The sequence below is a fragment of the Catharus ustulatus genome, chromosome Z (genome assembly GCF_009819885.2).
Source record: "Catharus ustulatus isolate bCatUst1 chromosome Z, bCatUst1.pri.v2, whole genome shotgun sequence".
Classification (NCBI taxonomy): Eukaryota; Metazoa; Chordata; class Aves; order Passeriformes; family Turdidae; genus Catharus; species Catharus ustulatus.
This window is the reverse complement of record NC_046262.2, coordinates 52,854,498-52,879,210: the sequence shown is the minus strand read 5'-3', so window position 1 is coordinate 52,879,210 and position 24,713 is coordinate 52,854,498. Positions and strand designations below refer to the sequence as shown.

The window sequence follows — 24,713 nt, the reverse complement described above, 5'->3', positions numbered from 1 at the left end:
CGTATCTCTCTACCCTCCGGCGCCCACGAAAAAGGAGAAGATGCGCTTCGCGCCGCCGGGGCTCCTGCTCGCCCAGCTTCACGCGTGCATCTACTGGAGCTGCCTCTGCCCCGCCGGCTGCCAGCAGCAGCAGCCGCCGCGCCGCGATCCCCCGCCGCCCCCCGCCGCCTGGAGGCAGCGGATCCAGTGGGAGAACAACGGGCAGGTGTACAGCCTGCTCAGCCTGGGCTCGCAGTACCAGCCCCCGCGGCGCAGGCAGGCGGCCGAGGCGGCGGGCAGCCCTATCCTGCTGCTGCGGAACAACGGCACGGTGCAGCCGCGGAGAGCCGCCCGCCCCGCCGCCTCCGCCGCCGCACAGCCCCAGACCCAGCCCGCCGCCAGCCGGGCCGGCTCCGGCGCTCGGCACTGGTTCCAGGCCGGCTACCAGGCTCCCTCCGGGGGTCGCAGCCCCGCGGCCGCCACCTCTGCGGCCCGGAGCGCCTCTTCTGGCGCGCCACGACCCAGCCCCGCCGGCGGCACCGGCACCGACGGCAACGGGAGCAGCACCGGGGCCGGCAGTCTGCCGCCCCTGAGCAGCTTCAGGCCCGGCCGGGAAGATGTCATGGTAGGAGACGACCCCTACAACCCCTACAAGTACACGGACGATAACCCCTACTACAACTACTACGACACCTACGAGAGGCCTCGCCAGGGCAGCAGGTACAGACCCGGCTATGGCACCGGCTACTTCCAGTACGGTAAGAGCCCTCCCTCCCCTCCGCCCGTCCCTCCCCTGCCCCGGCCCCGGCTCGCTCCGCGCACGCCGGTCCCGGCGGGAGGAGCTGCGGGGGCTGCCGGCCCTGCCCGGCCCTCGCTCGGGGCAAAACCTGCCCGGGCAGCCCGGTCCCCGCGTCCGGGAGAGGGGCGAGCTGCCGGAACCGCGGGGTACGGGCGTCCTGACTGCGCTGGGGTGTTTGGAACAAGCCTGAGCAAAGGGGAATGCGAGGTTAACGGAGAGCAGTGGTCCGTGGCAAAACGACGGCTCCTAACGACTGGGATGGTAGCCAAATATTTGCAAACGTGTCCTGGGTTGATCTTGCTGTTATGTGGTTGGTTTGATGAACTGCAGGTCTCCCTGACTTAGTCCCGGATCCCTATTACATCCAGGCGTCCACATATGTCCAGAGGATGTCCATGTATAACTTGAGATGTGCAGCCGAGGAGAACTGCTTGGCAAGGTAGGAATCGTCCCAAGATTTTGCCCACTTGCTGTGGGTTGCCGTGCCCGTGTTGCCACTTGTGAATACGGTGAAGAGTGAAGAAGGGTGAAGAGGAGGGGTAAAGGAAACACAGCCCTTTGTTAGCTCCTTCCAAGTTTGTGGCAGATGGTAGAGTATGCACATCAGAAAGCATCAGTCCTGGCATATTAGAGAGACAAACTGCAGATCTCCTAAAGAACCTATACCCTGTGAAAAGTTGTGTTACATGTTTCTATTGTCAGGCTCACTTGAACATTTCTGAATTTTGTGAAATGGAGGCACCTGGAAAACCACTTGAATCTGTTGATTTTCATCTTCCTTCTCTACTCCTACAAGATCATATGTTACTTCATTAAAAAAAAAAGAAATAAAAACCAAGCAACAAAAATCCTATTCATAACCAGCACAATTTAGTATTAAGATTATAATAAGCTAATTGTTTCTGGGCCTATGCCCTTTAATGTCTCCTAAAACTAATATCCCTATGAAAAGTGCTTCTGAGTCTCTTAAGGGGTTGAAATAACAGCTTTGTTATGAAGTTAGGTCTTGTCCAGTTGGCAAAGAGGGATTTTTCCTGTTTTGTTTGGAAAGAAATCAACATGGCTGTTTTTAACCATTTTAACTTGTTTGATACCTTATCTTGCAAAACAGATTTATTTATTTATTTATTTATTTACTAGCATCATTTATTTTTGTCAGTCTGTTTCAGGGTCATGCTTGCTCTTCACATGCAGAAAAAAGAAAACATGACATAAGAAGCAGTTTTTTTTTTTTTGCTAGCTTCACAGTGAAGACTCATTGAAGTGTTCTTGATGACTGTCAGTTGATTAAAATATTCCAGTATTTAAAAGAGTGTAGATAATAGGAAAATGAAAACACAGCCTGATTCATATACATATTAGAGGTTTTTTTACAACCAAATCAAACATCTGTTGTGTGATCTTGCATACATAGGGGATTATTTTGGTTAACAGCAACTAATAAAATTATGTTTTTTGGTACCAGAGTAATTTTACAGCTCAACAGTGATCTTCTTCATAGACAGAGTCAGGCAGTGGTCAAAGTTCCATTCAGAAAATTAAAACCAGATCTGAATCTCACTCAGGTCTTGGTCTGACACCAGGCGTTTCCACATCATATGGAACTCCTATGTGAATCTCCAATGCAGGAGGCGTTATGGGGCCTGAAAAGATCTCTGCTATCAGTTTCTTCTGAGACAATATAAAGCATTTTCCCTAGTATTTCTTGCATATTTATGGCTTTTTCCTGTGTTTTCTTTGATTTGCATCACTGCAGTTCAGCTTACCGAGCAGATGTTAGAGACTATGACAACCGGGTGCTCCTGAGATTCCCCCAAAGAGTGAAAAATCAAGGCACATCGGATTTTCTGCCCAGCAGACCCCGTTATTCATGGGAGTGGCACAGCTGTCACCAGTGAGTGACGTGCTCAGTATGGCATCTTCTAATTATGCTTTTCACTAACAAATTGTCCCTTACAAAGGGGACATCTTCTGAAACTAAAGAGAAGCAGAGAGAAGCCATGGGGAAACTTTAGCCTTTTACTAGCTGATTAATTTTATGTAGTGGTAATTACTCTTTGTATGTAGTGGTAATTACTCTTTATACAGACACATGAAACAAAGATTGATACACAACTTATCCATATGTATGCAACTCTTAAAATGTGTAGATTAAATATAAATACAAGTCTGAAATGAGATTTTACAGTAGCACTTTGTAATTTTATTTTACACGTAGTCCACTTACATTTAAGTGTAATCAGTAAATAGAAGTCCCAACCACGCTGAAATAAATAGAAACCTAAAATGTACATTTACTAGCATATTCCCTAAAATTTTAAACAGTGACCCATGCTTCCTGAACTGAATTTAATGAGCTAGTTCTTCACAAGGAATGGTCTGATCAATTTGGAAAAGGAAAGCTACTGAGTTGACTGATCCCATTATCAATTATATATATATATATATATATATATATATATATATGATGATATTTTGACATAGTAACATTGCTATTACCTTGCTGGAAACACAGCAAGAACATTTTCAACATTTTGGGAGCAGGTAACACTGCAAACTTGTACCTTTCCAGAAAACTCATATGCGGGAGTTTGCAGGCTTGTTCCAATTTTTGCTACTTCTCAGCAGGAGCAGTTACAAAATACTAATTACTCAGAACAATTACTTCCACCTTACTTAAAATACAACTCTGCTGCTACAGGTACATAAATGATAACCTAATCTCTTTTAAAAATGGCATGCAATGTGGGCTTGATCTGAAGGCCTCTGAGCCAATGGAATATTTCTCTCTAGACTCAGAGATTTTGAATGAGGCATTGAATGAAAAATCAGTATCATTAGAACAAAGTCTTTCAAAAAAGACTCATATTATCAGTTTATAAATCTTGCAAGCATCAAAAAGCTAAAACTAAATCAAACCTAACAAAAAAACCTTCACAAATGCTTTAGTTAACCTCTATCCCTGAAAAAAAAACCCATCTTCACCAATAACAAAAATCCCCCAACCCTCACACTTACAAACTGCATGATAGGATGCATATGAACAACTGCATAAATGCATGAAACGGGTAGAGATTAGTTGAAGTTTTCCATTTGTAGAAAAACAGTTTCTTATTGTGCCACAATAGCCCAGCTATCACTGTCCAGATGCAAAGTATCTCTGATGTTGATTCAGTTCTTGGACAGAAAATACACTGCCTAAAAAATATGCAACTCTCGTGATCATTTCCATAACAGCGAAGCAAGCTCATTTGGAAATGAACTCTAACTGCCAATTCCTTTGGCTAGCTCAATGTTAGTCATCATCATCTGTGGGCCTGTTTCAGTGTTCTGGATGTGCCTGCTAGTGAGACTTCTGTGCTGCTTTGTTTTTCTAATACATTTGAATTTTGTTTAATTAGGCCTTTTTCACCTACCTCTTGAGCTGAAAGCATTCAAAAATAATGGCAGCCAAATGCTGCAAAGACATAATGCAGATAGAAAATACATAGCTTATTTTCCCATACATTCAGAAAAAGTGAAATTGCAAGAATATGTGGTGTTAAAACTCCACAATAAGAGCAAGAAGTCACTTTGTGTGAAAGCAAGAAAAATACATCACTTTGCCCAAATCAAAAGCATACACACTTCTGAAGCAGAGACAGCATTAAGTACAGACTGCAAAAATAGTTGATATTGAATGAAAATTGCATTGCCTGTACACAGAAACTGATTTCTTTATGCAGATTTTGTCTTCAACAATGTTAAAAATGTATTACATTCTCTGGGGGCCATGGAAATGTGAAACCAAATTGTTGGGGTTTTGCTAGCAAGTAGCAAACTTTCATGGAATTTATAGTATGCAAGGTAAGCATTCCTAGCAAAACTCTGGTTAAAGTCACTTATAAGATGTTCAATTCAAATATGAACTACTCAATACTTGCTATTTTTATTGGAAAACAGGTGAAACAGAAAATTTTGGAAAAACAGTGCTGCTATGGAATCTTTCCTGTACGAAATTAAAACCTGTTGTTTATTTAGAGATGATGACATGTAGTACTTGAAAATTAGAGTAATGAAAATAATTGAGTGGTCAGTAGTAGAAAAGTATACTAACACACAAGTTTTGGGTAGTAAATAAAATTTGTCCAGATTTAACAGGATGTAGATCAAATAGGAATGTGAAAATGTTATTGATAATGTTTGATCCATCTCTAATGATGTATCTATGGTTTAACAGACATTATCACAGCATGGATGAATTCAGCCACTATGACTTGTTGGATGCGAGCTCACATAGAAAAGTTGCTGAAGGACACAAAGCAAGTTTCTGCCTTGAAGATACTTCCTGTGATTATGGATATTACAGGCGTTATGCATGCACAGCACACACACAGGTAGGAGCTGCTTTGGAGACAACCAAGCGTCTTTCCCCTCCCTAGTTTGTATTTGGATAACTGCCAATCACTCGATACCCTAAATTGTCTGATGCCCCAATTAGCTTCTGGAATTCCCCATTAAAGAGACCAGAATACTAACCTGGAGACTTATAATTCACCCATGTGCTGTTGACTGTGGGTTTCTTATTAAAGGGCAGTGACACTCACCAGTAGTAGCATCACTGGTAACTCAACTATATTAAAACACAGCATGAGTTCTCATGGCAGTAGGACTGGTCAGGCTTGCTAAGAGCACTCAGGACAACCAGTAAAGAAGCTGTTCCCAATGCTCATCTCCCCAAACTGACATCCTTGGCTGGTGTCAGAGTTTGTAGCTGGTGTTCCCTCCCTTGCAGTCTGAAGCTGTAAGGTGCTGAAATCCATTGACACCTGCAGCTGCTGGCTGGTAGTCTGGCATGGGGATCTCAGAGAATTGTTCTGTGCCTATGCAGCGGGAGGCAGTTAAAGAGAATGGCAGCTGTGTGGATGTCATGATGGGCCACGTACAAACGTGAAGCCAGGTGCCAGGGCTTATTAGGGGAACATGGAAAATGGAACATACCATTAGGATAGACAAATGCTGGAATATTGCATCACCACCTCTGAGAACTGCTAAAGAAAAGCTTAAAAAATCCTAACCAGCAACCCCAGCAGAACAAGGTTAATCAGCAGTATAGTATGGATAAGAGATTTCATAGACTATTCCATCTGGAAAACCAGAAGTAAGACCAAAACTTGACTGGTTGTGGATTGAAAGAGGAAATGATTGATATTTACTGACAATTGTTATGTTTCTGACAATATATGAACTTAAGATGTGTCAGGCAACAGCTTTAAAACAGAGAGGAGTGCTCTTTGGACATATGAATGAAGTGTTAAATTCCTTGCCATTGGATGTTGCAGAGAGCAGAAATCCCCATGGGCTCAAGAAGAATTTAGACAAAGTAACGAATATTATTAAACACAAAAATCTGATGGTACCCTGTGCCTTAAATACATTTAAATGCCTGGTGGAAGAAATTTGCCTGACATTACACATCTCATTACTTATGTTCTTTTCTTGTTAAGCATCTGCTGCTGACCATTGTCAGAGACGTGACACGGAGCTTTGATGGATCTGTGGTTTAACTCAGTGTAGCCACACGTACACATAAACTTGTATCCCTTATTCTGCAGCTTTTAATCTAGAAGGTAGTTATTCTGTCACAGAGAAATGACAGCTATATTTCACTGGCTGACGTGTCCACATTTGAATTTTAACTATAATGAATGATCTGCAATACACAGAGGCTTTGAAGAGGTTTTATAAATACCTTTTTTACTTCTGTAGACTATGACATCTAACTAAGGAACATACATATTTTACAGCTGGAGTATTTGTGTCACTAGAATCAACGGCTGTGTCAGCATTTCCACTGGAAGCCCATATTTCAGGGGTTTGTAATTGGACTGTAAAACTTTCCTCCAGCCTCAGACTTGGCACAAACATGCGAGAGTCTGAGCTGATCACCAGCTGGGTCAAGAGGGAATTCCTGCAGGACTTGGGTTTTATGCACTCAGATCAGCTCTGCCTGGAGCAATCTGTATTTGCCACAGCTAAAGACACTAGATTTGAACAACCAAAACATTCATATGTGGGGATTCTTACTAATGTTCCAAACAACAAAGAATTTTTCAGAAAGGTACATCTGGAATAAAGGCTACATTTTCAGTTCCCTCAGATTCTTGTGTCACTGTTTGCCTGAAGAGGAACCATTTCCATGCAAACGTCAATGTGAAAATGGCCTTTAACCCTATATTCAAAGATGACACTTGGACAGGCTACATCCATAGCAAAAAACTGCATCATTCCTAAGGGTAGAGAGAGGTTCCAACATGGTGATCAAGTCTGTCTGTACTCGTGACCTCAGAAGATATTCACTTGACATTTATAAATACTTACCTCCAGTCTTTTGTCAATTTTTATTGTATTCTGATCCTATGTAAACAACAGGAAATAACAACACCAACAGTTTTTACATGAAAGGAGTACTGTAACAAGTGATTATAGGAAAATACAGATATCTAACTATGGTCAGTGGTGTCTCAGGAGCTCGAGACAACCACCTGTGCATGTTGAGAGTCTCTGTGTTCCAGTCCGAGCACCGGAGAAAGAGTCTGGAGACATCTTCTGTGGTTTCCAGAAGTTATTTATTTTATCTAATCTAAAAGTTCTTTCCCTGACTAGATGACATCTGTTCAGCAGGTCAGCCCCAGGCACACTGCCTGCCTTCAGGGCGGTATTATCTTTTTATACTATAAACTATGTAAACGTTATTTACAATTATCTTCCAATACCTATCACCTATATTGTACAGTCTAGTTCTACTCTAAACCAATCTAAAAGTGCCAACATCACCCAAAAGATGGATGCTAGGATTAAGGAGAAAGAAGAACAGAACACTCCCAGGTTCCTCCATCTTAATCCTAGACCCTTATTCTAAACATCTTAAAATTCTACTTTTTCACCTTTTGATAAACTAACTTATACTCTACTTTTTTTTTGTGACTTTAATTCTTCATGCAAAGGTGGTAATTTTTCTCAGGGGCTAAAATCAAGGGCACAGGGGCTCTGGGCACTGTGTCAAGGCTTCTGAGCCCCCTGCCAGGGTCTCAAGCCATCCAGGACATCCAAAGGTATGTCCTGGGTTCCCACACCTGACAGATAAACAACTGTCAATATTATAGGTGTTTTTTATCCAGTAGTAATAAAGCTCAGTCTATAAAAGTGGTATGTTAGACTTAGGTTTAATAAAATAAAATGCCGACTAAAAATAAGACTCATTTTCTAAGTTAATTTTCTAAGTGAACTGTGATAGTTAAGTGAACTTCAGTCTAAGTGTCCCTAATGTCTAGAATGTCACTGTTTCTAAAGATCAGTCTTTCTTTATATCCATCTTGACTTCATTCTTAAGGGTCTGAGCCCTGGCTGCTACGACACGTACAATGCTGACATAGATTGCCAGTGGATTGACATTACTGATGTAAAACCTGGAAATTACATTCTGAAGGTAAGCATATTGGGAATGGGGAAGTTTGGGGGTTTTGGGGAGTTTTTTTGCAGCAGACAGCACTGTGCTTTCTCCCTTCCAGGTGAGCGTAAATCCAAGCTACCTGGTGCCTGAATCCGATTACTCCAACAACATAGTCCGCTGCGACATCCGCTACACGGGCCACCATGCCTATGCCTCTGGCTGCACAATTTCACCGTGAGTGCCTCCCCACTGCTGTTTTTTCTGTCACTGTTCCCCGCTCTTTGTATGTTCTTTTGTGGGTTTTGGGAATTTCAAAATTTGTGGGCATTTTGCCCTCACATATGTAACATCTTCAAACCTGCTGCTCCTCTCTGGTCTGCTAGATGATGATCTCTGGCTCACACACCTTCTTTGTACTTGCACTAAGACCTTTCTAGGATCGTTCAATATTCTTTTACACCATGCATACGCAACTGAGCAGCTACAGTGCTCTTTAAGACATTCTGCAAAATCCCACACATGCATGCTACCTCGCTGCTGCTGCTGCTGCTTACACAGCAGCCACCCTCCCTGAAACAGTTCTTTCACATACCCTCCATTTACAGTTTTTGCTCTTTAAAAGTTTAAACAAAGCCAAAATTTTGCATTTTTTACATTTTTTCCTCCAAAAAGGCAAATTGGTAGATCTACTATACATTAGTATCTGTGAAAAACACAGAGAAAAAGCAGTCTTCTGTAACACAGGGTAAGCAGCTCTCAGAATACTGTGTTAGTTGCTCATATGAAATATTTATCAAGAGACTTCATTTGGATTGTATAAGGAGTGCATATTAACATTGTGTAGAGGTTCATATGAAACAAATTCCAGAGCAGTAAATGAAAAGTAAAGCAGATGACCAGTGTAGTCTTCTATAACACTATCAGTGAAATAAATAGACTGAATTAATGTGACTTGCTTAATTGCCCTGTAAAATATTAATTCCTCACTTTGCATTAGGAAATCAGTAGTTAAATGAGGCAAACTTTGTTTCACACTTTTAACTTCTGGTCTCCCCATCTTACCTCTGAAAATCTTACTGAATGCATAGAATAATATAACAGTTAAGGTTGGAAAAGACCTTTCAGATCATGAAGTCCAGCGACCAACCTTGGATCACCACCATGCTCGCGGTTAAACCATGTTCCAAAGTGCCAAATTCATACAGCTGCTGAACACTTCCCGGGATAGCGACCCCACCACTTCTCTGCGTATTCTGCTCTAATTCTTTACAGCCCTTTATGTGAAAAAGTTTCCCCTGATACTCCATCTAAACCATCCCTTGAGGCCATTTCCTCTCATCCTGTCTGATTGGTTACACGGGAGAAGAGATATCCCTCAGCCTCCTCTCCTCCAGGCTAACATCCCATATTTATATATGGATATACGGATATATGGATATATGGATATATGGATATGTACATGCACTTTGTATTTCTCATGTTCATGCAGGGGTAGGAACAAAATGTTTGTTACTATTGGCTGACAAGTGCATATTTAGCACTTCCTGTGCGTGCCTGCTCACCTGCATAAAATTATTTCTCCTCTTTCAACAGATACTGAGAAAGATGCAAGAAATCGATGTGATGGTGCCAAATGTTTTGAACTGAAGTATCGTTATACAAACTTCACTAGGATGCAAACACTATAGAGACAAAACTACAGAACACACACAGATACACCCACACACCTTATGTGACTTTGAAGCACTTCTGCTGCTTCTCAACCAAAACTTAACTGGATTTTAAGAATCTCAATTGGCATTACTTGTATTGCTATTGAAATGTGTGAAACTGGTGCTTCATGTAGAGATATTTTAATTTTTGATAATCTAACTCATTCATAAAAACACGGGACCATTTCTTAGCTCCTTCAAATTTGGAGTTTACTTGATGATAGACTTCAGTGGGAATATTACTGGTGAGTGAGTGGAACATATTTTAAAAGGTAGAAAAATGTATGCAAAATGAATTAAATAAAACTCAAGAGAAAGTACTAATGTCAGCTATCTCAGAAAATACCATATGAAAAACAGATTAAGAGTAATGTTACAGTACCATTAAAAATTCTTTCTAGGACACATTGATATGAAAGAGAGAAGTATGTTCAGTTTTCAAGGAATATTAACATATAGCAGAGAAATACATATATATTATATATATCAGTTATACCCCTGAAAGAAAAGTTATGTTTACATTTTTAATACATTAGAAATTTTTCCATTTTCTTGAAAGAAAAACAGATGGGGTTTTGAAATACACCTTTCATCTGTGAAAATTAATTAAAAAGCTTACCCACCTTTATATGTCCAAGAAATTTTTCAAGGTGGGACTTTTAAGAAACTTGTGCAAACTGGATGTGGATAAAAGATACCTGTCAAGAAATGGGCTCTTGGAGATGATGAAGAGTCCCTGATGTGGTCATCTGTGAAAAACATCTAACTTGAGCAGGTTAACCATCAAAATAATGTAGGCAATTAACTCAGGTGGCACCACAAACTGAAGTAGGTCAGAATCTCTTACAAAGTATTTTTAGCGTGAAGAAAATCTACTACCTGCTTCCCCCTTAAGTACTGTAGTTGACTTTAAATGTATATCTCAGTATTCAAAATAACAAAGTTGAAAATATACTATATAGAGAAGAAGAGCAAAAGTCAGTGTATTTAACATCCTACTTTAGGCTGTTCAGGAACCAAATGCAACATTGTTAAGGGGAAAAAACTTCCAGCCCAAATTAATGTTTTTGCTGAACTGCTTAACTGGTGCTGGGTATACTACTCCTCCTCCCATCCCCAAATTATTTTGCTTTTGCAGTGTACCCTGCTGTAAGCTACAGTAGCTGTGATTTTTGTTTTAAACTGTGAAATGACATATCACAAGGGGATCTGGCGTTTTTTTTTCAGAAGATTTCTGATCATGTAAAATGAAGAATCTACTTTTGGAATAATGGGACCTGAAAATATTCATTAAATTTGATCAGCAGTTCAAAACACCTAATGAAATATTGGAAGCTCAATAAATTAAAAAAAAAAAAAAGGAAAAAATGTGCTATTCAATATAGTTAAAAATGAAAAATCTGAGGAGTATGGAGAGGTTTTATTATCACTATTGAGAATATTTCAGGCAGTATCTGGAAATATTTTATGCATTAGAACCCTATGGATTTAATTTGGAAGTTTGATGAATTATAATATCCTTCAAGCTGTTCTTGAGTACATTTATTTAAGTTTATTTCCACCTTAATCATAACTTGGTTACAAATTTGCACAATTAGAACTTAAAAAGGACCTGAGAATCAGCAATTTGGTGATTAGTGGGAGAGGGTGCAGAATTACATGAATTACATGATTTACACCTGCAGGTCCCTTTCTGTTTGCTGCAAGATCCATTTTGGCAATCTGTAACCAGTATGGGCAATGAACAGAAGCAAAATTTGGAAACTCGATTTATGAGAAAACCATTTGTTACATACATCTGCAAAAATGAGGGCCTGTTTAAAGTCTAGGCTTCTGAAATCTCAGCCCAAAGAGTTTTTAAGTTTAAGAGGTGTTAAGGGATGCAAGCGCATTCACCTTTCTTATAGACTTAGGTCAAAACTGGGGTCAAAGTCCTGAGAGCAGCTTGGGCAAAGGACACAAAAGCTACTGAATGGAAGCCAGGCTGTGGGCATGGGCTGCTTCCTGGGAAGAGGTGGTGTGCTCATACCTCATGGTGCCTGATGCTGGATGTGGGATATGAGAGCACTAACTGATGGAGCAGCCGCAGGAAGCGGAGGGACACTTCGCTCATGACACACTCACCTGCTCACATGTCTGTGCCCAAACTACTTGCAGAACTCCACTGAAGTCAGCAAGGGGCCAGAGGGCCTGGAGCATCTGTGTAGGTGGAACAAGTGGGAATGGCCTCATTTGGAAAGGTGTTGAATGCTGTAACTTTGAATATTGGGGATATTGGAGCTACGAAAATGTAGCTTTTTCTTCCGTAGCAAAATATTGTATTTGTTTTGAAATGTGTGTTAAGCAACATGACGTTGATGTACAATAGCACAAAAATTGCCTAAGACATGAACAGAAAAACAAGGGATTTTAGGATTAAAAAAAATGAAGGAATGTGACTTCAACCCTGTCTAACTATAGTAAATCACACGGCAGTAGAAGTAGAAGTGTTTATTATATAGCATGTGTAGAAGTAGTTCTAAATAGGGGAGCACCAACCAATATTTTCAGTATCTTGGCTCTGCAGATTTGACACATTACTTTTTGCATACTGGAATATGGTTTTGGGATGATGTGCATTTTTGTTCAAAAGCATTTTTTAAAATTCTTTTTGTAAAAGCTTTTATTTTTACAGCAAATGATATTTGGATTCCATTTTACCAAATATCGGGCTTATTCCCTTGTCTTTGAAAAGCATACTGACATTGGTCTCAGTGGGAGCAAAACCAGATTTAAATTAAGATTCCTACTATGAATTTGCTCAATTTCTTCTGAAAACTCAGAACGTACAAATGTGTGTGAAACAATAATCTCCCACATTTAAAATCTTTATTTAAGAATTGCACATAAGGAACATAATGTGTGTCAGGCTCATTAGAGGAAGGGTTTGTTATGTATTTTTTTTTAATCCTGAAATACATTTGATATTGGTGTATTTCTAGACAAAAGTGTAACAAAAATGACAGACTGGTCATCAGTGGAACCAAAATACTGTGTAGATGACGTTTTTGTGTTAGGAAGTCTACTTGTTTTTTTTCTCTGCTCCAGAATGAATGCACATATCAAATGTACCTTCCTATTGTCATTCATGCATTGTTTGCAGTGTGCTCATTCAAAACCAGCAGGGTAGTTTTCATTAATGAGACATTGAAAGGTGGTTTATCCTGTGTCTCAGAATTATGCCAAAAAGGCATTTTCATTTTCTCCAAATCCTAAAAGGTGCTGCAAGATTGTAACTTGAATTAAAACCAAAGAGTATGTAATTGGGAGGTTTTTATTATGCAACTAAATGCTACAGATACAGTGAAACACCACTTATTTTTGCAACTTTCTTGAAGACTTTTCATTATTTCCTTCACTTTTTTTCAAGAAGTCTTAATTTCAGTAACTTTGCATCTTTATCTGAAGAGCTCTAATTTATAATATTCAGGCACTAGCTTTGTATTCCTCATTGCACTTTCATATTCTTGTGTTACATGCCCATATTATGGTTGCAAGTTTATGTGAAAATGACTTGAATAAAATGTTTCAAGCGTTCTACTTGTTGAAGTATTACACTTACTGCACAGGCCAGATTCATCTCTCAGTGAAAAGGCTTCAGTTAAAGTTGTTATCTCTACATGAAAATTACAAAAATTCTGTATTGCTGGCATGGTCTCAGAAAAAATGCCAAGGTAGAAACAAGAAATAAAAAAATTCAAGGCATGATAAATTACCCGTCATACTACACTACAAAGAATTAACATGCCAAGGCTTAACAGGAGGAGGCATATAGTTCATCTAGACACAAAATTTTCTTACCATACCTATCTTGGTACAAACAGGAACTTAGAAAGCACTTTCAGAATTTCTGCTCCAAATACTATGCCCTCATAGAAAGAACACTTGAGCAGTACATGGTAGGAAGTCTATGTACTGTAGAAAATTGACTAACATATTACACATGCAGTTACTCCAAGCATATTTTATCCTGTTTTTTACCTTCTCTATGTACAAGCCAGTGTCCTGCTGCCTCTTCAATCTGTATGCTAAACTGATGAAACAGTCTTGAGCTGTGAAGCATCTCTTGTCCCTTCACTGAGGGACTATTACAGAAGAGCATGGTTAAAAACCTTGGAGACTTGTTCTAAGTCATCAAACACCTAAATTTCAACTAATTGGCACTCCTGGCTTCATGTAAATGGAGACAAAACCAATGTAACATCTTTTAAAATTTATAAAATAAATGTAGAATTGTTTCAGATTTTAACCACTTTGTGTAATGTCTCTCTATTTAAAGTGTTTCCTATCCTACTACTTATTAGAGCTAAGAGCTTCAAACTGAGAAGTTCTCCAAGTGCTGTTCCTAGAGCACAGAACCTGGAGTGGACCAGAATCTGTGAAAATACAAAAATGCAGTAAAGATTGCATATGATAATTACAGAAAGTATATTCAAATCTATTAAAAATAAAGCATCTCCCAGTTCCCAATTACCTTCTACCCCATTCTGCTATCTCGTTTTTATATTAGATCTCCTGCTAGTATCACAAAATTATCCACCACTAGTCTACATTCACAAAGCAGCTCAACACTTTCACTCAAGAAAGTATTGCTGTAACTGAATTTTCATTCAAGCCCCATTCTCCTGATGTAATAATTCCATAAAAACTGATCAAAGCAATATTTACGCCTGTTTGGAAGTCTACAAAATGGTCCCATCAATAATACACCTGTTTGTTATTAAAAATACCCAATCACATTTAAACTAGTGGCAATTGTCTTAAAATAAGGCTGAAAAATCTGAGATTGTTTGTTGGTGAGCCTGAAGTGAAAAAAAACTGCACATGAAGCAGCCTAGTAGAATATGACAGCATGTACCTGGCTAAAGACATTTCTTCTATGGTATGGTGCTGAACTGAAAAGCATGGCTCTCAACATTTTAAAATCTAATCATCACAGAAAAAAATAACTTCCCATGTCACTGTAAAAATAAATTGGTAATATTTTTTGAGAGGTCTCTGTCTAAACAGTGCTACAGATATGAGTTAAGTTAAAATCACATATATGCTGAACATGTTATGTCGTTACAATGAAGAGAAAACATTCTAAACTTTATCAACAACCTTCAGGCAAGTTCACTTGGTTTATCAGTTCACAAATAAATTGCCTAGTTACACATAAAAGATATTATCAAGTCTCCACCATCACTACTCATTTGTATAACATATTAAGGCTGTGATCCAGGTGAGTCATTAAGCACCAGCACAAAGTAGCAGTAACCCATTAAAATATGAAGTAATGCCAGTATCCTAATCTTTCTTCTTTCATTCATATTCAGTGTATGTTATCTTTTTTCTTTTCTTTAAAGTAAGAGCTCACAAGTATTTTTGAAGGAAAAAAAAAAAAGGGATGTTTTGATAAGTCAGGCTTCCTTCAGGGAGAATTCTGTGGCCACAAATTACAGCTCCAATAATGCAGTAAGAAACTTGCTCAAATGCCAAGATAAACCAATGCTCCTAGATCTTTTAAGCACATGCAAAAAACATTTTACAACATTGGCTCCTTAAAGTCTTGATGTTTTTTTCCAAACTATTTGCAATCTTTAGGTTTTTGATCCTTAAATAAGGTGCTCATCTGCTAAAAGAAAGGTAATCTATCCATGAAAAACTGTTTACGGCTGACATCTACCAAAAGACATTTCTCTTGCCTTATACTGGAAGCAGCGACGTCACATACCAAACCTTTGTTTGGTGTGGCATTCATCTAGGATTTATTTACTTACTTTATTTAAAGCTTTAAAAATATATGCATCTGAAAATCTTGAAGTTTGTAGAAAGCAGGCAAATACATAGCTTTTTCTGTGAAATATAACCCTACAAACACATTTCTGTGCTTAATGTTGAAATTTCTGGCCTTAAATACTGTTCCATATGTTACAGTGAAAATAACAGCAACAAAACCACTTCAAAATGGAAGGTTGTTTGAATTTCTCATTCCTTTGGGAGGCAATGCCATTAAATACAGTATTACACATAGTGACGTTTGTTCAGTATATAGAAAAGAAAACCTTACTAAGTGGGGCAAACCATGCCTAAGTATTAATACAGAATAGACCAACTTGAAGGTTTAGTCTTCAAGAACTTAACACAAGGTGAGACGCATAACATAGTATTACCTGTGCTTAGTCCAGGGCAATAATCCTCATACTGCTGGCAACATTTTCTAATGCAGCCCAGGAGCCTGCTGGCTTTGGCTGACACAAAAATAGACTGGGTTTTTTCAGACTGCAATATGTGGGAAGGCCATCTACACCTTAAGGAATGACATATTCTACAAGTTTGCAGGGATTTAAGAGCAGACAAATCTGAAGAAAGGAAACTGATAAACACCATAAGCTACAATATCACAAGATGTCTTTGAGCTGTGAAACGGGAAGCTTGAGGAGATGGATGCTGCATGATGTGGATGCTGTATGATGCATCACTGTGTGCTCCCTCTATCCTTAAAGCATCTCTTTCTGACTACTTTCAAAGATACTAGGTTAGATGGGCATTTGGGGTGATGCAGGGCTTTCCTTAGGCATCTCAAAATGCTACATGAATAGTAGAGTCCAACAATACAATCCATTTACCAAGTTTATGAATTAATTTGATAATGAAAGGTAACTATATTTAAATAAATAACACTATGAAAGATTAGTTACATGTTCAGAATTTCTTTCAAGTAGGTGGTAGGAAAAGCACCTGAAGAAGTATTCAATTAACATTTTTGTCATATCCCAATCACATGAACTCCCAATGTCAGGCTGGCACTTAACAGTCAGATGCTTCTTAGTGTAAAAAGTTTTTTCAGGTTTTCACATTCTTTCAGAAAGTGCAAGACACACGTGTTGAAGAATCCAGACAAATCTACCAGAATAAGACACCTTTTAAGTTCTTCAAATTGGCAGTATAATCAGAGGACAGAGATCACAATTTAAAAGCATATTTTATTCTCTCCAGAAATTTTCATATTATGCTTACAACTGATTGACTTTTCCAGCTACCCAATACACTGATGAATTTATGAAGTCTCAAGCTTACAAATCTTTTACTTTGTCTCAGCTGAGATGATATGTAGAACCTTTCTTTTGACAACCAAATTCTCGCATAAAGTACATTTTTTTACATACGAAAAAAAGCCTTCCAAACCCGCTTCAAAGAATCCGTACTATTCTTACAGGACAAATTATGTTCCTTAAAACCATTTATTCACTTTAGGGTACGTTTCATGAATGGTGGCACTACATAATGGGACTTATGAACCAACACCAAATGGCCATTACATTAATCAACAGACAGGACACAGAATGAATGAAACAATCTTGATATTTCAAAATGGCAAATAATACCAGTTGCAACTTTGCAAGTTGCAAAGGATATGGTCAGTACAAAAAAGAAGTTCAAACAGCAGTTGCAAAAAAATTTTCTTTGGACCTCCATTTACATACAGTCTAGTCATCAAATTTAATCTTTTTCCCCTGGAATGCTGTAATTTGAGACGTTTGCTCTCTGCGTCTCCTGCTTGCTTCCCATGAAGGATGAAGAGGCTGCTCCGACTGCGCTTTCTTATTGTTGCATTTAATACCCCCTGAAGCTTTTGCAAGTGGTTTCTTCTTGAGCTTTGTTTCATCTCTAAGAAAACCTGTGCAAGTACAAAACAAAACATTAACTACATCATGAAACCTCCATAAAAGTACGCAAACTACCTTAGGATTGCAGGCATTTTCAAAAATTTCATAATGAGCCATGGGGAACACAGTCATCTGAATATTCACAACAGGAAGGATTTCTTCATCTTGCAGCCTGGCAAACTGACATTTGGTAGACTGCAGATGGTTAGGATTTATTAATACTGATGACACTCAAAATTTGTGTAGACAAACATTCAGCACATTCTGAATTTTTTCTTCACACTAAACCAATGACTGTTACACAATGTAACTCAATATGACTGGAATTATATCCTCAACCCAATGAACACCAAAATGGTACCACAGAATATAAATGGAATAAAATATTCCATATTCGGAGCTATTGAAGGAGTTACTTATGAAATAACAATCTGGTACCCTTACCTGTGCACAAGTAATGTTAACTGCTTGACAGAGGAAAAGCACTTTCCACTGTAAACCATATCTTAAGTATTTCTAATATGAGAAAACAGAAAATAGCAGAGACAATATCTACAGATTCAAATGAAAGCTGAGGTTTGACCACTTCAACAACAAATGTTAAAATATTTGCCACAAACTTGAAAATAAACAAATACATACTGAATAGACTGCAGAGCTAACAAAATTTCATAATGCTTTTTCTCTCCTAATTTTACCAAGTTAAGTAATACATACCTGTTCTTTCATTTTTGAGAGGCTGGTCTTTAGTATTTCTAAAAACAAAAAGAAAAATTTAGACTTTTTCAATAAAATTGCAAGACTACAAACACCCGTGAATAAAGAATCATCACTACCAAAACACTCATGCAAAAACTTTTCAAACATAACATATAAGCTTCTTTAGTACTGCTCCACTCGTGCTAATAAAGTAGAAAGGGAAGTATGCAGAAGTGATTGAATTTGGGTGTAGATCTACTTAGGAATCCCATACATAAATCTGTGAATATAAAAAATATGCATTGTTAAGGAAACTTAAGAATACTGTAGAGTAGTTTCTGTGAAAATGTTCTAAGGTTTAATGAACTGAAATTCTCTTTGATTAGGAAAGACTGCTAGAAATCACAAACATTTCCATTACCATGAAGGAGGGAGAGAATGGAGAACATAACATAGGGAAAAGGTTTACCTTTTTCTGTTCTGAGATTTCTGATTGGTGGTAGACAAAGAACTGCAGAACACTGACTCCAGCTTGCTTGCTTTTGCAAGTGGCTTTCTCTCTTCCATGATGAAATCTTGAGCTGTCCCAGACATTGCACTCTTTTCTGTCTTCACTACATTTTTCTGAACGCTACCTTTTTCTTTTGTTGAAGAAAAATTAACTGCTGCTGTTTTTTTCTTTTTTTTCACTTTGCCAATGAAGAAATCATCATTGCTGTCACTGTCAGAATCTGATGATTCATTATAAAACCTCTCTTCAGTACTATCATCAAAGTACTCCTTTTCACTGGGATGCTCTTGGTCACTATCATCAGTTATTTCTTTTATTGCATTTAATTTGTTCATGCTCATATTTTCTTTCCTTTTTTGATAGTCAAGTTTCTTTCCTGTTCTGTTTTGAGCAACTGTTTGCATTTCTACTGCCTGAAATAAAGGTTCTTTTGGAGCATATGCTCTCTCCATTTCCACAGTCTTCTCCTCAGATTCACTTTCACAGATCTCTTCAACCACCTTGTCATTTTCTATTTTCATGCCTGGTTTTGTTTTGTGTTCACATTCTTGCTGTTTTCGAGGCTGCTTAGAAGCTTGGCCATCCAAGTTGCTATTGGAATGTTGTGCTGATTCAGGATGTTCTTCTGATGGATCCTTTTTCATAGGAGTGGCTTTGTCTGGGTTCTTTCTTGCATCCTTAAAAGCTTTAACAGCAGCTGTACAGAAGGCAGAAAAATATTTTGTTGCAGCTACACATGAATTTACGTAAGTTATTTTCATATAATAGAACACTTTTGCAACTTATATGTGTTGTATTGAGCACAGTTTGAATGTCCTTATGAATTATTTACCAAACACATGGGACAAGAGTTATCTTAGAACACAGTATTAATGAAGGTGAAAGAAAATCCTTGATAATATTATCAATGAAATACGCTACGAAATTTGGGCTAAAACGTAAACTTATTTTTCAAAAAATAATCTGCAGGTGATAATCATGTTCACTTAGGGCACTACTTTGTAAAATTGCAAACTAATATTGATTTTTTCATATATAATTAAACAGGTGTTTGATAGGCTCTGTTATTAATGAAGTAACTTGGTGACATTACTACTAGGACTTGACCCTTTAAAACATTAATCTTAGATGGAAAATTCCAGTTTCAAGAGAAGAAAAGAAAGCCTAAATAGCCAGGAAAGATACCCTAAGGATTCTGAGGACAATTTTCAGGGAAAAACCTTGTAAAACCTTTTAGATGCCTTTGAAAGTCCAGTTGTAATGATGCATTTATGTTCCTATCTAATTCAGAAATACTCCATTACATCTATTTGATTTTTAGAATTCCCATTATAAGCTCTGTTTGTTCAACACCCTGTATTAAATAAATGTAATATTGTAAGCTGTCACATATAAAATCATATAAACTTCAAGCCATATAAACGGTTTCAAGTTTGTGGCTTGGTTCACTGCAGCTAGCTCGGCTAATTAGAGAAGCTTTTAGTTTTTATGGGTTTTATACTTTTGTTCACATCACAAATATGTATGAACAAGGTAACACTCCAGTAACCTACAGATATGGTAAAAAATATAATAAAAAATTCAATAAAATGTTTCATACCTTTAAGTTCAACAAATCTGGGCTTCAAGGTGGGGTGTGTTGCAAGTCTTGCCATGGCTCGCTCAACTGCAGTACAGTTTGGCTGCACAAGAAAAATTCAAAGGTGTGAAGTCAACAGAACAGCTAACTTGTACAGATTGTCAATTATGCCACAACACATACTAATGTAATTCTCACCAGGAACAAGTATTTTATTTTTCATGTATTACTACAATTCTAAATACATTAAAATCTGGCTGCCCAAACACTAACAGAAATGTAGCAGATGCACAACATGTGATATTTCTCAACTACTGAAGAGGGGTAACATGATTTATGTTTTCTTTAGAACATACCAGACACATCATTCACTGATTTTACATTAACTGTTTCATAAAAGTAAAATCACAAACTCACTGAATAAAGAACATTATACTGGTAGAAGGAATTCTGCTTGAAGGAATGCAACAGCTTGCAAGAATTAGAGTATTGATCCCATAAAAGTTGGCAAAATGGCATAGCAGATATTGAAGGAATATACGTAAAATGTTGAAAGGCAAGGTCTAACTTGACCAGACAGACAAATAACCTTAAATTAGAATACTGGAACTCTGCAAACTGATTCAAAGAAGAAATATGATCTTCCTGCTTCAGTTCAACAACAACAACAACAACAACAAGAATAAACAAACAAGCAACAACAGCAAAAAAAGGAATTGCTTGTATTCTGACTTCCTCTTTTATATACTGGAAATTACAGATATGACATGTTGTAAAAACTCTCATTTTCAGGTTCTTGTCATCACTCTGCTTGAAGAACAAAATGAAAGGTATGTAAGACTTTTCTGAAGACAGTTGTCTTCTGTTTTGTTTATTTTCTGTGTGATTGTTTGTTTCCTTCTTTCCTTCTTATGTTTTTTTTGAAAGGAGGAAAAGCAGGTCTGACAGATTTGTAAAACACACCTCTGTCAGGAAGATTTCTTAAAGCCTGCAGTGGAATTCTCTGGGACAGAGTAGAAAAGTCATACAAAAGTCATACTGCAATGGATACATGTTCCAATTGTTTCTGTGATTTCAGCTTTGTGCTACAGAAGCATCACAGCAGAAGCCACCAGAATGAAGAGATGATTATATTGATAAAGAACCAGATGAGTGTACTGTGACGCAACCTGAGCTGATTTTGGCGCCATCAACTCAACAGAGCATGCTGCCTCTCCTGTCCTCAGCAATCACTGCAGCAGATGGAGCCCAAGCCACAGGTGTTACCTGGTGGATAACAACGAGTAGAAGTGGTACTGGCTCTATCCTGAAATGGAGTTAACATGCTTCACAGCAGACAAGATGGTGCTGTGTTTTGGATTGTGACTAAAACATTTTAGAGTTGATAACACATCAATGTTTTAGTTACTGCTGAGCAGTGCTTGCATCAAGGCCTTCTCTTGCTCTGGCCCTACCACAGGCAAGGAACACCCCTGGCATAGCTGATCCAAATGGACCAAAAGGACATAAAGTCCTTTTCAAGTCATGCTCAGCAATAAAAGCTTGAGGTAACAAAAAGTTATGGGAAGATGTTTGTGATTATAACATTTAGCTTCCCAAGTAACCATTCTGTGAAGTGAAGCCCTGCTCTCTGGATGTGGTTAAGCATCTGCGGGCTGATAAACAGTGAATAAATTCCTTCTTCTCCTTTCCTTGCACATACAGCTTTGATTCTCTCCTTGAACAGTCTTCGTCCCAAGAAAGAAGTTTTTCTGACTTCTACCCTTGGAATGCTCTCCCTATCCTGCAGGGGTGGGGTGAGTGAGCAACTGCTGGGTGCTTAGTTGCTGTCTGGGGTCAAACTACCACGACACACCACAACCAATACATCAGCAATTCACATTTAAAGCAGCTGTCATGATCCTCACAAGTGAATGGTGGTGAATGTTACTTGTTTGCATGCCCATTTTCTTCCAGCAGAACCACTTGACTATAAACTGTTATATATTCATTGGATAAAGACAGATAGGGCATCTTTCCACCAACTACTAGTGCAGGACAGTCAGTCTCAGTGCTTTGGTCTGAAGGAAACAGAGCAAAAGAAGGCACTACAAATACACCATTGTCGGCACTTCTAAATGCAAAAATATTTCATTAGTTCGTCAACCATAAATCTTCTTCCTCAACCAGTGCAAAGCAAATCCCATTTTATAATTCTTTTGCCATAGTTTTAGAGCTTTTAAAACATAGTCTATAGTCAGTCACATTTCATGTTTGAAGTGTAGATCATGTGGGAATTCTAGCACTTTTCTTTCCTCTCAAGTCTCTGCTACTACAACATTATTTCTTCAGGTCAAAAATTGTTCTGAAAAAATATTACCTCTGAAGACTGTATATAGAACTATGAAACTGGCCAGACGGGACAGGTCAAAAGATGGGTCCATTTCCAAGGGCCACTGACAGGCTTATTTCCAGGCTAGCTTAGCTCTTAGAACTTGAAATCTGAATTTTGATCCCCATGTGACAGTGCTGCATGCTGCCACCAGATTTTTGGGACAGAAAGCTCACATTTCTGAAGATCATATGCTATTTTCTTTGGAGATTTTCCTATAGCTGGAAAATCTATTTCTGAACATAATTAATACACTTTTTCCCTCAGCTACTTCCCGTGGGTTTTGAAAGAATATACCATGAAGTTCAGAATGCAGCAGGAGCAGCTTCTGTGCAACATCTGGTCTCTTTTAATTCAAGTATTTATAGAAAGGCTTTAAGCATATATAGGCCAACCCATATGGAATAACCACACGTTTTTCCTTAGAGCAAAATACTTCACAAACACTACTCACACTGGTATTCATCAGCTAACAAACGCACAATATTCAAATTCTCTCAAATTTCTCATTTTTCTGTGCATAGGTTTTTTGGTTTTGCTTCGGTTTGGGTTTTTTTTGGCACAGCCTATGCTCAATTTATTTTCCCTCAAGTATTTGCCAGTATATAAAACATTACAGAAATATAGACAATACAGAAAAAAAACTTAACAAAGAAATGTCAACTGTCTTTACAAGGAAGAACACTTTTCCCCCCCCTTCCCATCCCTTGGATGTTAGATACTAGAATTGTACACCTTTATTCTGACACACTCCTGCTACTTCTTGTATTATTTTGCACTACTAATTTTTTAATGCAAGAATGTGCTAGTACTTTCTACAGGAATGTTCTTCCTTCTTCAGTGTGCAAATGAGGCACTGGAAAGCTAACAAAGCAACAGAGCAGTATATAGTCACACTTCGCAGTGAGACATTTTAAGTTATTGTGCTGGTTGAGGCCAGAGTAGAGCTAATTTCCTTCATCGTGGCTAGTATGAGAATGTGTTTCAGATTTGTGTTGAACACAAGGATAGTAATACAGAGGTGGTTTTGTTATTGCTGAGCAGGGCTTACACAAAACCAAGACCTTTGCTGCTTTTATATTTCCATGCTGGTGAGGAAGCTGTGGATGCCTGGGAGGCTGGGAGGAGACACAGCTGGGACAGATGACCCCAGCTGACCCAAGGGATATTCCAGGCTGTCTGATATAATGATCAGTGCATAAAGCAGTGCTAAGTGGGGGTAAAAGGAGGAATAGGGGGGACTCTGGAGTGATGGCGTTTGTCTTCCCAAATCACTCACTGTCATGTCTGATGGAGCCCTACTCTCCTGGGGATGACTAAATATCTGCCTGGCCCAAGAAGCACTGAATTCATTGCTTTGTTTTGCTGTTGTGCACAGCTTTTGCTTTCTCTATTTGCTTTATCTCAGCCCAAGAGTCTTCTAGCTTTTACCCTCCCCTGATCCTGCTGATGGGTTCAGGAGTGAGTGAGCAGCTGCCTGGCACTTAGTGTTGTCTGGGGTTAAACCATCTGAAGGCAGTCTCCTCTAACACTTTATCTTGGTAAATAATACATTATTTCTGCAAATATTATTAAAAGCATATATTATCAAACACATATGTAAACCCCACATAAGAGAAACAATCTTGGCAAATAGTGGCAATGACTGTGAAGACAACGGACATTACGAACTTACAAAGATGAAAGCAGATTCACAACGCAAGTTTTGAGATGTGCTGGAACAGGGGTCAGAAGTTTGTAATGGTTCTGAGATCTGGCACCACAGAGTAAAAAGAAGGATCAGTGTGATGTAAACATCAGGCAGAAGCCATGTGGGTATAACCTGCTTCATAAAATGCAGGTAATAAAGTGAGAATGAGAAATTGAGTGTCTCATGGTCTCAAGGTAGATGGGATTGCAGGAGCTGAATGGTATGCCTTGGTAATATGCTTGAGACAGTA

At 38.6% G+C, this 24,713-nt stretch overlaps 2 protein-coding genes across 3 annotated transcripts in view; one reads left to right on the top strand and one right to left on the bottom strand.

The window, feature by feature from the left end:
• Nucleotides 1-16: 16 nt before the first annotated feature.
• LOX (lysyl oxidase) lies at nucleotides 17-13,499 on the top strand. 2 transcript variants are annotated; one of them, XM_042780141.1, is made up of 7 exons: nucleotides 506-737; nucleotides 1,109-1,217; nucleotides 2,535-2,672; nucleotides 4,998-5,154; nucleotides 8,151-8,246; nucleotides 8,329-8,444; nucleotides 9,804-13,499. In XM_042780141.1, the coding sequence occupies exons 1-7, from the start codon at nucleotides 602-604 to the stop codon at nucleotides 9,808-9,810; spliced, it is 759 nt and encodes a 252-aa protein (XP_042636075.1). In that variant the 5' UTR covers nucleotides 506-601; the 3' UTR covers nucleotides 9,811-13,499. The 2 variants fall into 2 exon arrangements, with proteins under 2 accessions (XP_032940622.1, XP_042636075.1); XM_033084731.1 differs by lacking the exon at nucleotides 9,804-13,499 and having other exon boundaries at nucleotides 17-737; nucleotides 8,329-8,448.
• Nucleotides 13,500-16,909: 3,410 nt separating this feature from the next.
• SRFBP1 (serum response factor binding protein 1) overlaps nucleotides 16,910-24,713 on the bottom strand; it is a 73,681-nt gene continuing 65,877 nt past the window's right edge. Inside the window, exons 5-8 of the mRNA XM_033084733.2 lie at nucleotides 20,424-20,505; nucleotides 18,782-19,520; nucleotides 18,331-18,368; nucleotides 16,910-17,624 (exon numbers count right to left, since the gene is read on the bottom strand). Of these exons, the coding sequence (XP_032940624.1) occupies nucleotides 17,434-17,624; nucleotides 18,331-18,368; nucleotides 18,782-19,520; nucleotides 20,424-20,505 (1,050 nt within the window). The 3' untranslated portion in view covers nucleotides 16,910-17,433. The remainder of the gene's footprint in view (nucleotides 17,625-18,330; nucleotides 18,369-18,781; nucleotides 19,521-20,423; nucleotides 20,506-24,713) is intronic.

Bases quoted from the DNA above. Each gene is read 5' to 3' on its own strand.
- LOX (XM_033084731.1), top strand. From the start codon at position 41: ATGCGCTTCGCGCCGCCGGGGCTCCTGCTCGCCCAGCTTCACGCGTGC. The intron at 738-1,108 runs GTAAGAGCCCTC...GATGAACTGCAG, and splicing joins CACCGGCTACTTCCAGTACG to GTCTCCCTGACTTAGTCCCG. The intron at 5,155-8,150 runs GTAGGAGCTGCT...TTCATTCTTAAG, and splicing joins CATGCACAGCACACACACAG to GGTCTGAGCCCTGGCTGCTA.